Genomic DNA, 13024 nt, shown 5'->3' with positions numbered 1-13024 from the left:
TCCAGCTGCGGGATTTCCTTCTGGTTTACAACCGCATGACTGAAATTCAAAAAATAAGGTGTGTAAATGATCACCTTTGTACTGTGAGGACAAGTAATTATAACAAAAATATAACACCAATTATATTGTAATTGCTGATATAGAGAATGTATTGGCCGATATTAACTTTCAACTGTAAAATGTCCTGATAAGTAGGCTTCATATCTTGGTCTTATTTCTTTAATAACCCAATTTAAGGGATGTGTTAAAATAACATGTCAGCAGATACAGTACATCCTTGGTGGATTTTTTCACTTTCAAACTTTGATATAAATATCGGCCTCAAAAATCCAGTATCAGTCAGGCTGCCGTACAACATGAACAGGCCTTTTTTTTACAGCAGGTATTGGGACTTGTAATAGGAACCGTGTAGGTGTTACTATTAACATTAACGATGGCTCTGTTGTGTTCATGTGTATCAATAAGTCATGACAAATGTGACAGCGAGCCAGCAGGCACAATACCAGGGCGCTGAAACTGAGGCAGCTAAATGGAATTCAGATGAAATCGTTCATTTTATTATTTACACCTCTGCGCTTCCTACTGTGACATGCCAACATGTCTTGTGTGAAAAAGGCATATTTTAATCAACATTTATTACTGATAAAACATAGAGATCGACCAATAAATCAGCCATGCCAATATATACACTGAAATTAGCTTATGACAGATACTGCATATTGGTATCGGTATGTAGGTCGGTCAATAAGCAGCAAGAAACTGCAGCACATAAATGCCAAGGAAATGTTTACAGCAATTTAGACGCAGTTTCGCCGTTACATAATTTGGCCACCAGAGAGCACTGACAAATGTATTTTTCAACTGTAAAATCTCCTTATCAGTACACATATGCCTTATTCACTGAAGACACTTTGACATGTCACATCAGGAAATGCACAGGTGTAAATAATAGAATGAATGACGGCTGAACACCTGAATAGAAAGGAGCTGTCATTAATGTTATTAGTAACACCTTTGCTTTTCCTGCTGCAAATACTCTTTATAATATTCATGCAGCATGCAGCTTTTATACCATGAATGCATTCTCAATAATGACATATTACAGTTAAAGATGTATGATTAATAAATTCGATTTCAAAAATTAAAAAAGAAAACTACCCACATCCCTCCCCACATCACCTGAACTCCTATTTTCGGCCCTGTGTAGCTGTGCCGCGGGGTTGTAGCATCGTTGCATTGCCTCCAGCAGGGGGCGCTGTTGTGTGAGTGTCCCGGGACAGGGCTGCCAGTAGCAGAGCTCCTCTAACTTCTCACCAGTAACCCACATCCACTCTGAGGAGCGGGGCGTGGACTCAGACCGACTATTCCCAGCTCTTAAGTTTGAGGAGGCAGCCGACTTTCGGGGGGGGAGAGAAACTGACAAGAAATCGATCGATTAGCAGCTGGTAAGAGTTTTGAGAACGTTTTTGTATGTTTAATAGTTGTGTTTCCATTGTGGTTGGGAGGTTTTGTTGTGGATGTCCAACTTCACTCTGACTTTTTAACTATAGATTTCAAAGTGATCCAATAGGCCAGCCTATCCGATCCCACGGAGGAAGATAAAGCCAAGGGGAAATGTGGGAATGTACAGCTATTTTAGTACTTTAATTTCGCTGGACTCTGGCTGGCTGTTTATGTTTCTTTGTGCAGCAGATAGTGTAAACTTTTAATAATCAGTATAAAACGAATGCCTTAAAGATTGGTCTACCATTAAAATGAATGTTCAAGAATGTACAGATACCATAAAAGACTAAATATGAAGTACAGCCATGCTTCTGACACACAGTCACACTTGAGGAGATAGTGTTTTTCACATCATCAATCTCACATTATGGACATCATACAAGTCAACCTACTGTAGGCTCAGAAGACAGTAAGTGAAGTCAGTTTACCTGCTATATCAGTCCCCTAGAAAGATGTACAGTGCAACCTTTATATTTACATTGTTTGGGAGGAAAACACAGACAAACTCTGTCTCTTCCATGAGGAGTCTTTGTTTAACACCTTTTGCAGGCTACATGTTCCTGATCTCAGAAGAGACTGAAAGAGCAAACAGTCAAGAGAGGCGACCGACAGCATAACCATGGATGACATCTTCACACAGTGTCGAGAAGGGAACTCTGTGGCTGTTCGTCTGTGGTTGGACAACACAGAGAATGACCTCAACTTGGGGTGAGCAGATATATCTGCATACACTTCACTCAAATACATAAAGCTTTGAAGTAGACTGCCTTTATCTTCTATTGGATGGTAGAGTCTAGCTGTAGTGTGTAAAGTCTGTGCAAAAAGAAATTGAGTCTTCTAATGATTGGAGTTGACTTCATAGCAAACGTACCACATTTGGTATGGTAGGTGTGTGTGTGTGTGGGTGTGTGTGTGTGTGCGTGCAAAGCGATCCCTGGCACATTAGAGGTGGTCAAATAGTTTCCATATTGTGCTCTCCCTGCAACTCCACACGCTGCTGAGCATCACCCAGCTTCGGTAATTCCAGTCCAGTTTGTACTTTTTTTCCATTTTCTTCTTGGATTTCTCTCCTTATGATGTCATCCCCAAAAACTGTGTGTGTGTGTGTATGTATAAAAAGCAATGGGTGATTTGGGGAGGTTGTGCGGTGACATAAATGACTCAGACAACAGAATATAGCCTAAAACTCACCCTACACTAGACTGAAAAGCACAGACTGACTTTAGATTATAGTGCTGAGATGATTTAGTTGATTAATATATAAAACATATTTGGGGTTTTATACTGTTTGTCAGACAAAACAACCACTTTGAAGATGTCACCCTGTTCTCTGATAACAATTTGTCACGTTATATATTTAAAAAAAGCATTAATCTAAAATATAAGCTGTAGATGAATTTATAATGGTCATGGATTGCAGCCTTATTAGATTATTTTTTAATTGTTTAGGATATACAGAGCACTCCTCACTAGAAGACCTCACTGCTAAAGACCTTGGTTATCTCATTCTTGGGCCAGGCCATATATGTGCAGTTTGTTGACGTTGACTTTGAGGGCTGCAGAGCTGCTAGCCAACCACGCAACAGCCAAGGCCATTTCCTCTCTTCAACTCCATACAGGGCCAGGCCCTCGCTGACAGAGCTAGTTCCAGCCCCACATAAACATCTGAGAGACCAGTCATTATGCTGGAGGCCATAGCTTTGGCTTTTACTCTGAAGAGGCTCAACTGTGTGAACCAGCCCCCTTTTTTCCTTCAGAATATCCAATAATGTTTAATAAGTGTTATATGTTGGTGGGAAAATATGTTACTTAGTAGGAACTGAAATGCCCCCCCCCCCTTGTGATGCACAAGTTAGGAACTGGAGACAAACATTAAATGCGATTTCAGCTCTCCCCCAGGAGCTGTTGTGTGTGTGTATTTGAGCGAGTGACACAGGAAGACACAGTGAAAAAGAGAGAGAGAGACTTACAGAGAATGCGTAGCTGAGGATTCCACTGTATTTTCCGCTCTGTCATTCCTGAGTTTTTTTTCCCCTGTTACTTTTTATAGCACACAGGGTTGGTCAGACTATGAACTGTCTGTCCACAGTGCTGCATCAGAATTGACAGAGAATGTGACTAACTGCTATTGCACTTTAGGGGCCAGTCACACATAGGTGACAGGTCGGCTCCTTGGAGACCGCAGCAGTGCTATGTAAGCTGTCTGTGTGTTTGTGTCTTTGCATATGTTAGCAGGCATTCCAGCTTGCATAGACATATTTTATCACCGGGCCAGTCGTCAGATTGGTACAGGCTGCCGGCAGCGCGAGGAAGCATGTGCTTAAGTCTAAATAAAGATTGGTAGGTAGTGGGTGTGACAACCTGTGTGGCTGTGTGTCAAAGAAAGAACCACACAGATAGTATTTTGTCAGCTGGTGTGTATATATATATATATATATATATATATATATATATATATATATATATAGTTGTTATGAGAGCATTAAGGCTCCTACGCGTGCTTTAAGGGAACAAGTATGTCTTCACCTCCAAATGTTGTCTTATAAAAATTCTTATTAGCCTTTAAAAGTGTTCTAAAGCAAGGTTATCACAGCTTAAACATTGATGGGCTAATTAATGTAGGATTTGTCCTTCTTTGCTCTTCATCCTCTCTGTGTGTTTTAGTGATGACCATGGCTTCAGCCCCCTCCACTGGGCATGCAGGGAAGGGAGGAGCGGTGTTGTTGACATGCTCATCATGAGAGGTGCTCGTATTAATGTGATGAACCGTGGAGATGATACACCACTGCATCTCGCCGCCAGTCATGGACATAGAGACATCGTGGCTAAGGTACACACAGGCTCACACATAGTATGGTTACAACTGGACCTGGTGCATGTGTTGTTTACTCTGTCTGACAGGAGAAAACGTGCTTTGTTATTCAATTTTCTCACTTTATGATGCCAGCTGATTCAGTGCAAAGCAGACCCCAATACAGTCAACGAGCATGGAAACACACCACTCCATTACGCCTGTTTCTGGGGCCAAGATGAAGTAGCGGAGGTACAGTACACAATCTGTTGGCTGAAACGGCCCTCTTCTAGGGAGAAATGGCCACTACAGTGTTTTTTGTTAAGCAGTGGAGCTCCGATTGCTCCCATTGTCTTTGCTTTAAATTCCAAAATCAATGCTTAAAATATTTTCTGTGCATAACATAGTTTAACCCCTTTTTTTTTAGGACTTGGTGGCCAGTGGTGCCCAGGTGTGTATATGTAACAGGTATGGACAGATGCCTCTGGACAAGGCCAAGCCTCACCTAAGACAGCTGCTTCAAGGTCAGAGGTCATTTGTGGGCATTTTAACACCCTAACAAGTTAAGACGGTGTAGTCCCTCATTCGTCCAGGAGTGTTCTATCGTAGAAAAGGTTTCAGTCGTAGTCATCTGGACACTGTTTTCAGAATCAAGACGTTTTCGGCTCTCTCAATTGAGAATGACTTCCGGATGGGAGCCGAAACGTCCAGATGACTACGACTGAAACCTTTTCTATAATACCCTAACAAGTTATTTCCTATGAAAAGAAAATCATGTTGGCAAAATAAAAATATATAACCACTTTATTGTTGTAATTTTTACTTCTTTTATGTGTGTTTTTAGAAAAGGCAGAGAAAATGGGCCAGAATATGACCAAAGTCCCCTATAAGGAAACTTTCTGGAAGGGCACCATGCGAACACGACCTCGTGAGTAACATGCATTTCATAAAAAGGAACAAATCATCATATCAAATCAGGATATTTGTTTAATTATTCATGTTTTGGCTCTTTTAGGTAATGGTACCCTCAACAAGCAGGCTGGTATTGATTATAAGCAGCTTTCACTCCTGGCAAAAATCAATGAAAATCAGTCTGGAGAGGTCAGTTGCACTTTACTGCTGTGTGTCAGTCTTTTTCATTTTTTTCAGCTCCTGTTGTTTACTCGACTGTGTGCTCTGTCTGCAGTTGTGGCAGGGTCGGTGGCAAGGGGATGAGATTATAGTGAAGGTGCTACAGGTGAGAGACTGGACCACCAGGAAGAGCAGAGACTTCAACGAGGAGCATCCCAAACTCAGGTAATTTACACATCAGTATTCTAACAATGAAAAAGTTATAGTGGTGGTTTTGGTTGGCCCTTTACAGTATTTGTTGTGGTGTCTGCACATAGAATAGAGATATCAGGGTTCATTTAGTTCATTAGTCTATGAGCATTTGGACTGACTATCACATCCTGGTAAACACAGTGCTAATGTGAGGATGGATGTGACTGATTGATGGCGATTGAGGTCATTGGTCACAGAACTTAGGATCTGGTGCAGGTTTCTTGTGCAACAAGGAGAGGAGATTTTATTGTTAGAGGTCAAAGAAATGGGTTTTGGTCAGTGTTGTGGTGAAGTAGTTGTTGGTAGCTGTTTAATGTGTGATGTGTTCTGTGCTACAGTGTGAAAAACAAATTCCACAAACCTTCCATCGTAGTAAACATGAAATCCATTATAACATGAAATTCGAAGTATGTACAGACCATTTCAAGAGAGGATTTTGGTGAGCCAAAAGTCAACTCATACCAGCATGTTATGACAGGTTCAGCAGACCGCTGCATTCAGTGAATCATTATTGACATAATTATGGCTGTGTTACGTGCATATCCTAAAGGAGCAACTCACAAGCAGATGTCCCAGTTCTTTACACAGAAATAGCCTACCTAGATCTAAATACTCCAAATAAATCACAGAATAAAATGACGTAACACAGTGAACAGTGTAAAATAAACAAGCAAAACACAACATAAAGGAAAGCATATTAGCATATGACCTAACCTGGCCAGCCTGACTGCAGACCCTCATTAAGTGACAGAAAAAAACTCACAACAAAACGTTAATTAGACAAAAATGAGAGAAACCTTTGAGCAGGCCAATTCAAAGAATGTGAGCAGTTTTAAGACGTTGGCAGTGTGCTTTCATGTCGGCTTCAGTTCTCGCCCTCTTTTAAGAATTGAAGCATATGTAAGTACTTGGGGTGAGCATGCTGACAAATTCAGAGGCAACATGTATTGCAAAAATGAAAGAGCTTCAGATAATGAAAGAGAAATTACTGCTCAGCTTGACTTTAAAGAGCCACAGATGATACAAATGTGGTGTATAATAACATGGATTCTTGAAGTTTCCTTCATGCAGAACGAGCCTTTAGGACATTTCTTGTCTGACTGTTTTTTTTGTTGTTGTTTTAATGGGGTTTCCTCCCAACCGTGAATTTGTTAATACCTTATCATCTGAGAAAGACCATGCCTGTTCTAAGAATATACTTATACTTTACTTTTTTTGGTCAACATTAGTAAAATGACATTTACACACACGTTGTCTGTCTCTCTTTATGTCGTGTCTCCATAGGATATTTTCTCATCCAAACATTCTGCCTGTTCTTGGGGCCTGTCAGGCACCTCCATCCCCTCACCCCATCATCATTACCCACTACATGCCATACGGATCCCTCTTCAACATACTCCACCAGGGCACTAGTAAGTCATTTGCGTTCATGCACATGTATAAACGGAAATGGATCAAATTTGCATTAAAGTTAATTCCAGCCCCTAAAGCACTCTGGCTGAGGATTGTTACTGTAGATGGAGGACATCACACACCCATCTTCACCCAACCATACTTTTTACTTTTCTCTCCCGACCTCACCTTCTGTCTTTGTCTTCTTCTTCCTCAGCTCTGGTGGTCGACCAAAGCCAAGCAGTGAAGTTTGCCTTGGACATTGCCAGTGGCATGGCTTTCCTCCACACCTTAGAACCAATGGTTTCACGGCTTAACCTCAACAGTAAGCATGTTATGGTAAGACACTGTTCCACTGTCTTTGACCACTGGCGTATAAGCAACCACAATAATGAAACTAAAACATTTAGTCTATTGCTGCCACACACACAATTAAGGTGATCCTGTGACTCAGTGATTCGCCAGATGTTTGACGAGTAACAAGCTGATGTTTCATTTGCAGATTGATGAGGACATGACAGCCAGAATAAGCATGGCAGATGCTAAGTTTTCCTTTCAGTGTCCTGGTCGTATGTACTCTCCAGCATGGATGGCCCCTGAAGGTATTAATTCCTTTTTTTCCTTACACCTTCCTATTCCATAATGCCTCCTTAGACTTTATGAGTCATTCAGTAAGGAACATACTGTACTGTATAATTTAGTCCCAGTTCAGTGACAGTCATGCTGTTCATCTGGTGTTGCCCATGTTACAGAATAAAAACAAACCCTGTGAGTTATCCCGGCATGTTAATGGATTTCCTTGTCCCGCATGTTTCCAGCCCTGCAGAAGAGGCCTGAAGACATCAACAGAAGATCTGCTGACATGTGGAGCTTCGCGGTGTTACTGTGGGAGCTGGTTACCAGAGAGGTCCCCTTTGCTGACCTTTCACACATGGAGATAGGCATGAAGGTAAGTGGGCGCAGTATTTATCAACCCACAGGCTTAAACTGTATGTTCACATCCACCACTCTATCTCTTGGAAAATACTGCACCAAACACGCAAACACCATACTTCCAAAATACCCCGAGGCTTTTATAGGTTTCTATGGTTAGGATGTTTACAGCAACTTTGTTTCTCGCCTCCCTCCCCATTGCGCAGGTGGCTCTCGAAGGTCTTCGGCCAACCATTCCACCGGGGATTTCACCTCATATCTGTAAGCTGATGAGGCTCTGCATGAACGAAGACCCAGCCAAGAGACCCAAGTTTGACATGATCGTCCCCATCTTGGAGAAGATGCAGGACAAGTGAATGCCTTCGCTGCAATTTGTACACTCCTGTTACTATGTTTTTTATCATCAAACCACTCTGTATCTTCACTTCAATCATGTATCTGCTAAGCCACTGTAAATAATGTCAGAGACCACCACCACAGCTACATAATTCAAACAATAAGTATTATATTGCTTTTCTTGTGTAATTTAAATTTGAGGTATAAATGTTCTTTAGCCTATGTTGCTCTTTTTTTATGGCTGAAACATGTTCGCTGAAATTTTTGAAAACTTGTGGATTATATTCAGTGATGAGTCAGACAAAAACAGATCCAAAGAAATGTGTATAGACACATTAGCAAATACCAAGGCAATAAATGTTTTATATTTATGAAAAATCCTTGTCCTTTTATTCTGAGACACCATCTTCCTTTTGTGGAACACTTAATGCTCACATTTCCGCTTGCTGGAAAGTCTTCAGGCTGCTGAGCCCAGTTCCGTTGCTACTTTAGCAACAAGTAAAGCTATCTGTCCACCAGGAAACTCCGTAAATCACTGAGTTGAGGTAGAGCAGCCGGTGGACATCAGAGGGAAAACCAGAAAATTCTCCATAAAATATGATCCAGTTTTACCCAAATCAGTGATAAAGTTGTGTTTTTGTACAGTAATCAGTGAGGTCCGACCCCAGAAACACTTATGGCATCATAGAAATTTGAGAAAGCTGTTGCTAGCTAGCTAATTAATGAATCTTAGCTCTGTGACGCTAAAAGTTAAAGATTGATTGATGGATGTATGTCATGATATTATTGGGTGAAATTGGCTGGTTCAAGCTTACATAATATTTTGGTTTTTTGGCATATATTGTTAAATAAGTGCACAATATGACCGGGGATGTGATCTAAAAGGGTTAAAGGGGCATTTTTCATGTTATCTCGACTTTAACAAATGATGAGCCTGTGAATAGAACCGCTGGACAGAGTTCAAGATTCCCTGCTGGTATGTTTTTCACCATTGGCTGGCTGGACCACTGATGAAAGTACTCGCAGAAAGTACAGCTCTGCTCTACTTGGAGGATAGTCCCAGTGACTGTTTTGGAAATCAGACAGCTCCGGGTGCAAATTGGACATCTTTGGAACAGCTCCATTAACATGTCTTCATGGACAAGGTACTTGGTCACTGTATGAGGTGGCAATTCATTTGAGGTGCTATGAAGAAGACAAAAGAAAAAAGAAAAGACAAAAGACATGGTGTGAAAAAAAAGCTGTGTCATTATTAGAGTAAACATGTTAACAAGAATTTGACTAAATAAACCAGATGTTAGCCAAATGTAGAAGGTTTGTTCTCTTGAGGAATGGCATGTAAGACTAATTTTGCTTTTGGGTTATTGTATTTCAGGCATTATTCAAAAGGTAAGAATAAATGGAAAATGCATTGTATTAGCTGTTGCTATTCAATCATTATGTGTTAGTAGCTTTATAATGTAATATTTATTGCACTAACTGCTGTAGATGAACTCAGTGTAATTCAATATAAATACGACTAGAAAATGAACTTATATTGGACACAAACACCAGGAAATGTTATCCTCAGTAGCCCTGATAACATGCAAAACTGCATGTCAAACTAGAACTCATATTGTAATTTTACATTAATCCTTGATACGGCAGTCCTATATAATAAAATATAATAATATAATAATGCAACAACACTAGTGTGTTGAGCCGCACTTCTAAATAAAAGACTCATACCATTGTCTGAATCTGTAAACCATAGCAGAAACAGCAGTAGTATTGTGAACTAAATCCTTTACCTTGTACAGTTCATGGTACTGTCGGTTACATCTAGCTTGTAGCTGGAGTCATCAGTTGACACCTCACACTTTGTCCTTTTGACTGGGGTGGAGCTTTCCCTTGGAACCTCAGGGTTTGCCAGAGGCTCAGGTACAGCCACAAAAGTGCCTGTGTCACATAGTACACTCCTGTTAGGACTTTGGGCCTGAGTAGCTGTGCACAAAGAAAGGGTTCTGCTGTAAGCTTTATTTCCAATGAGCAGCAAAGCTAAAAGCACAAAGTAAAATGTGGGAGCACCAGCTGAAGTTCTATTAAAGTAGGCTTATTGCAACCAATCAATTCAGCTAAATGTTGTGGTTATATATGCCACAACCATATTGGTGTTATCTGTGTCACATCAACTGAAAAGGAAGTACAGTCTGGACAGTATTATGAATGTATGAACACATTTAAAAACACACTGGTTTAATAAATCTGATAAAGAACATTATGATTTTAACGCTATAATTTAAATGATATCAGAAAGAAATGATGAGAGTGAAGGCATATGGAAAGGTATATGGCAGGTGCATGCTCAGTGCCAACTGATGAGTGGAGTAGCCCATCACATGCAAAAAGCTGCCCATAAATCCTGTCCTACAGCCACCTCATATAGTAGCATATACCAGCAAAGCTCTCTTTCAGACCCCGACTGTGTCTAGCTTCAGCCCATTCATGATACATGTAACTACCCAATATTACAAGTCACCTTTGCTTCTCCTGTTAGGCTTCATGTTAGCCTGTCCAGCAGCATGTTTTGTGCTGACTGGTTCCGTCTGGCACCCGATCTCTCTGGTCAGTTTAGGCTGAAACAGAACATAATTCAGTTTCACAATTCGATGTCATTCGGATTCATCCACGTTAATTTTTTCGAAAATAACCGTGTTTATAGATGTTAAACATGCAATCGTATTAATCAAAGGGGCATTCTAACCAACCGAGCTATTCACATAAACCGCAACAGCAGCTCTGAATAAAAGTAACATTATAGGCTAACGTTACTGAGTTTTAACAAGATAAATGTACAACACAGTTCAATACATACAGTAAATATACAAACAGATACATTCAAAACATAAAACAAAGTGTAAAGTGCTTGCGTAATATAAGGTGCTAAGAAGTAAAATGCAAAGAAATGTTTGGGATCTTCATATTAAATGTCCAGTATATTCCAGGGAAGAGACAGTCTTTTATCTATTATACATTCTTTGGTTTTTACAAAACAACTTCAAGTAACCACAGCTCTAACCGGGAGTCTGCCAACAGATATAAACCACCCCATCTCTAAAGCTCTCCGAGAGATTTTTATTCCTTAATATTTTTATCACATCTGTGCCTTCACCGTCAGCGACATTTTTATATTTTTTATATTAATTAACCCACCATGTTCATAATCATTAATTAATTTTATTTTTATTAAAAATTATTTTGGTGTAAAATCACACTAGTTTATAAAATTATAAAATTAATTTGTAATACGGGCCCATTTCTTTCTTTGCTTTTCTTTTCATCTCTTTCGCCACATGGAGCGATCTCCGACCCAGAGAGTATTACTGGAGATGGCAGCAGATACATTTTTAACAAAAGCGACTGTCATTTGAATGCCCAGATCTAAAGCTCCTAACCAACCATATTATCTGCTTTATACATTAGTTCTCTTTTAGTTACTTCACTAATTGTACCCCAAACTAAGTTGACACACTGTTTGTTAAGTTTTAATGTCATTTTGTTGGATGGAGGAAAAAGGAGTTTGGATAGAATGAAGGTTTTGATAGTGTTAACTCTTGGTTTATACCTTATACCTTCTTTAATTTCACAGTCGTCGTCGTCGTTTAGCAACGTAAGCTAACTTTGCCGTTTCTTATCATGTAACGTTAGCTAGGCAGTCATGTCACTATCAGTTCAATGCTTTTTACAAACATACTATTTGTACACTACCTTTAAATGCAGTGGTGGTCCTTTTGTCGTCACCGGGAGAGCAACGTTTGGCACTGCATTTCTTTTCAGCATGAGCACTTTAGTGAAACCCATATCCACCTCCATGAGATTGGAGAAGCAATCCCGGGAAAAATGACGATTGCACACTCCAGCTCTAGGTGGAAGATCGCGGTCGGGTAGGCCCAATGCTCGCAACCACTGGCGCCTCATTTCTAGGTCCGCTGGAAAGCTGTGCAGTCCAGAGGTGTTTTTGCAGCCGGGAAAGCAACAGTGCCGACCCATTCTGACTGCGGTCAAGCCAGCCTCCACTTCGAAAAACACCGTCAAACTGGTGCCCAGATATTGGTTTTGTTTTTGTTTTTGTTGTTTTCTTCTTTTTTTTCTTCTTCTTCTTCTTCTTCTTCTTCTTCTTCTTCTTCTTCTTCTTCCTTTGGATTAAACAGACTAGACCCTATGTACGCAATGGCGTATTGCTGCCCTCTACTGTACTGTTTGTCTTGTTTGTTTGTTTGTCTTCTTCTTCTTCTTCTTCTTCTTCTTCTTAGTATTCTTTGATTTACCAAACGTTAAAGGTGCATGCCGCCACCTACTGTATCGGAGTGTGTAACATCATGACTTTAACCAAAAACAAACAAACGACAACAAAAAAAGAAAATCTTTATAAAGAATTTATATTCTAGATATTATACCTGTTTCTTTTAAAAATTTGAATAAAGCCCTTTGAACCTGTAACTGTTTATCCCCTGTCTCTAGCAGACCTTTGATGCCCCACTCCCTGCCCATCTCTACCACTCTGCCCTTCAGTCTTTCTCTTTCTGTACTGGACTTCCTACATCCCATCAGCACACGTTCAACAGATTCCTTACAGTTACAAGTCTCACATTTATCTGACACTGACTTTTTCATGGTATACAATGTATCACTGAGTCCTGTATGTCCTAATCTTAACCTAGAAAAGATAACATCTTTCCTACATTTACTTTGATGATTTCTGACTTT

At 40.1% G+C, this 13024-nt stretch overlaps 2 protein-coding genes across 3 annotated transcripts; one reads left to right on the top strand and one right to left on the bottom strand.

The window, feature by feature from the left end:
* The first annotated feature begins 1296 nt into the window (after nucleotides 1-1296).
* On the top strand, nucleotides 1297-8656 carry ilk (integrin-linked kinase). The gene is made up of 13 exons (XM_044222654.1): nucleotides 1297-1445; nucleotides 2053-2211; nucleotides 4168-4333; nucleotides 4451-4546; nucleotides 4722-4818; nucleotides 5139-5222; nucleotides 5310-5395; nucleotides 5481-5590; nucleotides 6902-7029; nucleotides 7227-7348; nucleotides 7512-7611; nucleotides 7828-7958; nucleotides 8149-8656. Exons 2-13 carry the CDS (start codon nucleotides 2123-2125, stop codon nucleotides 8296-8298), a joined length of 1359 nt encoding a protein of 452 aa, XP_044078589.1. The 5' UTR covers nucleotides 1297-1445; nucleotides 2053-2122; the 3' UTR covers nucleotides 8299-8656.
* Nucleotides 8639-12496, bottom strand: LOC122888330. 2 transcript variants are annotated; one of them, XM_044222657.1, is made up of 4 exons: nucleotides 12026-12496; nucleotides 10797-10893; nucleotides 10069-10216; nucleotides 8639-9463 (listed from the first exon to the last, which is right to left on the bottom strand). In XM_044222657.1, exons 1-4 carry the CDS (start codon nucleotides 12305-12307, stop codon nucleotides 9181-9183), a joined length of 810 nt encoding a protein of 269 aa, XP_044078592.1. In that variant the 5' UTR covers nucleotides 12308-12496; the 3' UTR covers nucleotides 8639-9180. The 2 variants fall into 2 exon arrangements, with proteins under 2 accessions (XP_044078592.1, XP_044078591.1); XM_044222656.1 differs by having other exon boundaries at nucleotides 10069-10261; nucleotides 12026-12495.
* Between the last annotated feature and the right edge of the window lie 528 nt (nucleotides 12497-13024).

This window comes from Siniperca chuatsi, linkage group LG14, assembly GCF_020085105.1.
Source record: "Siniperca chuatsi isolate FFG_IHB_CAS linkage group LG14, ASM2008510v1, whole genome shotgun sequence".
NCBI lineage: Eukaryota > Metazoa > Chordata > Actinopteri > Centrarchiformes > Sinipercidae > Siniperca > Siniperca chuatsi.
This window is presented reverse-complemented; position numbering and strand designations above follow the sequence as displayed.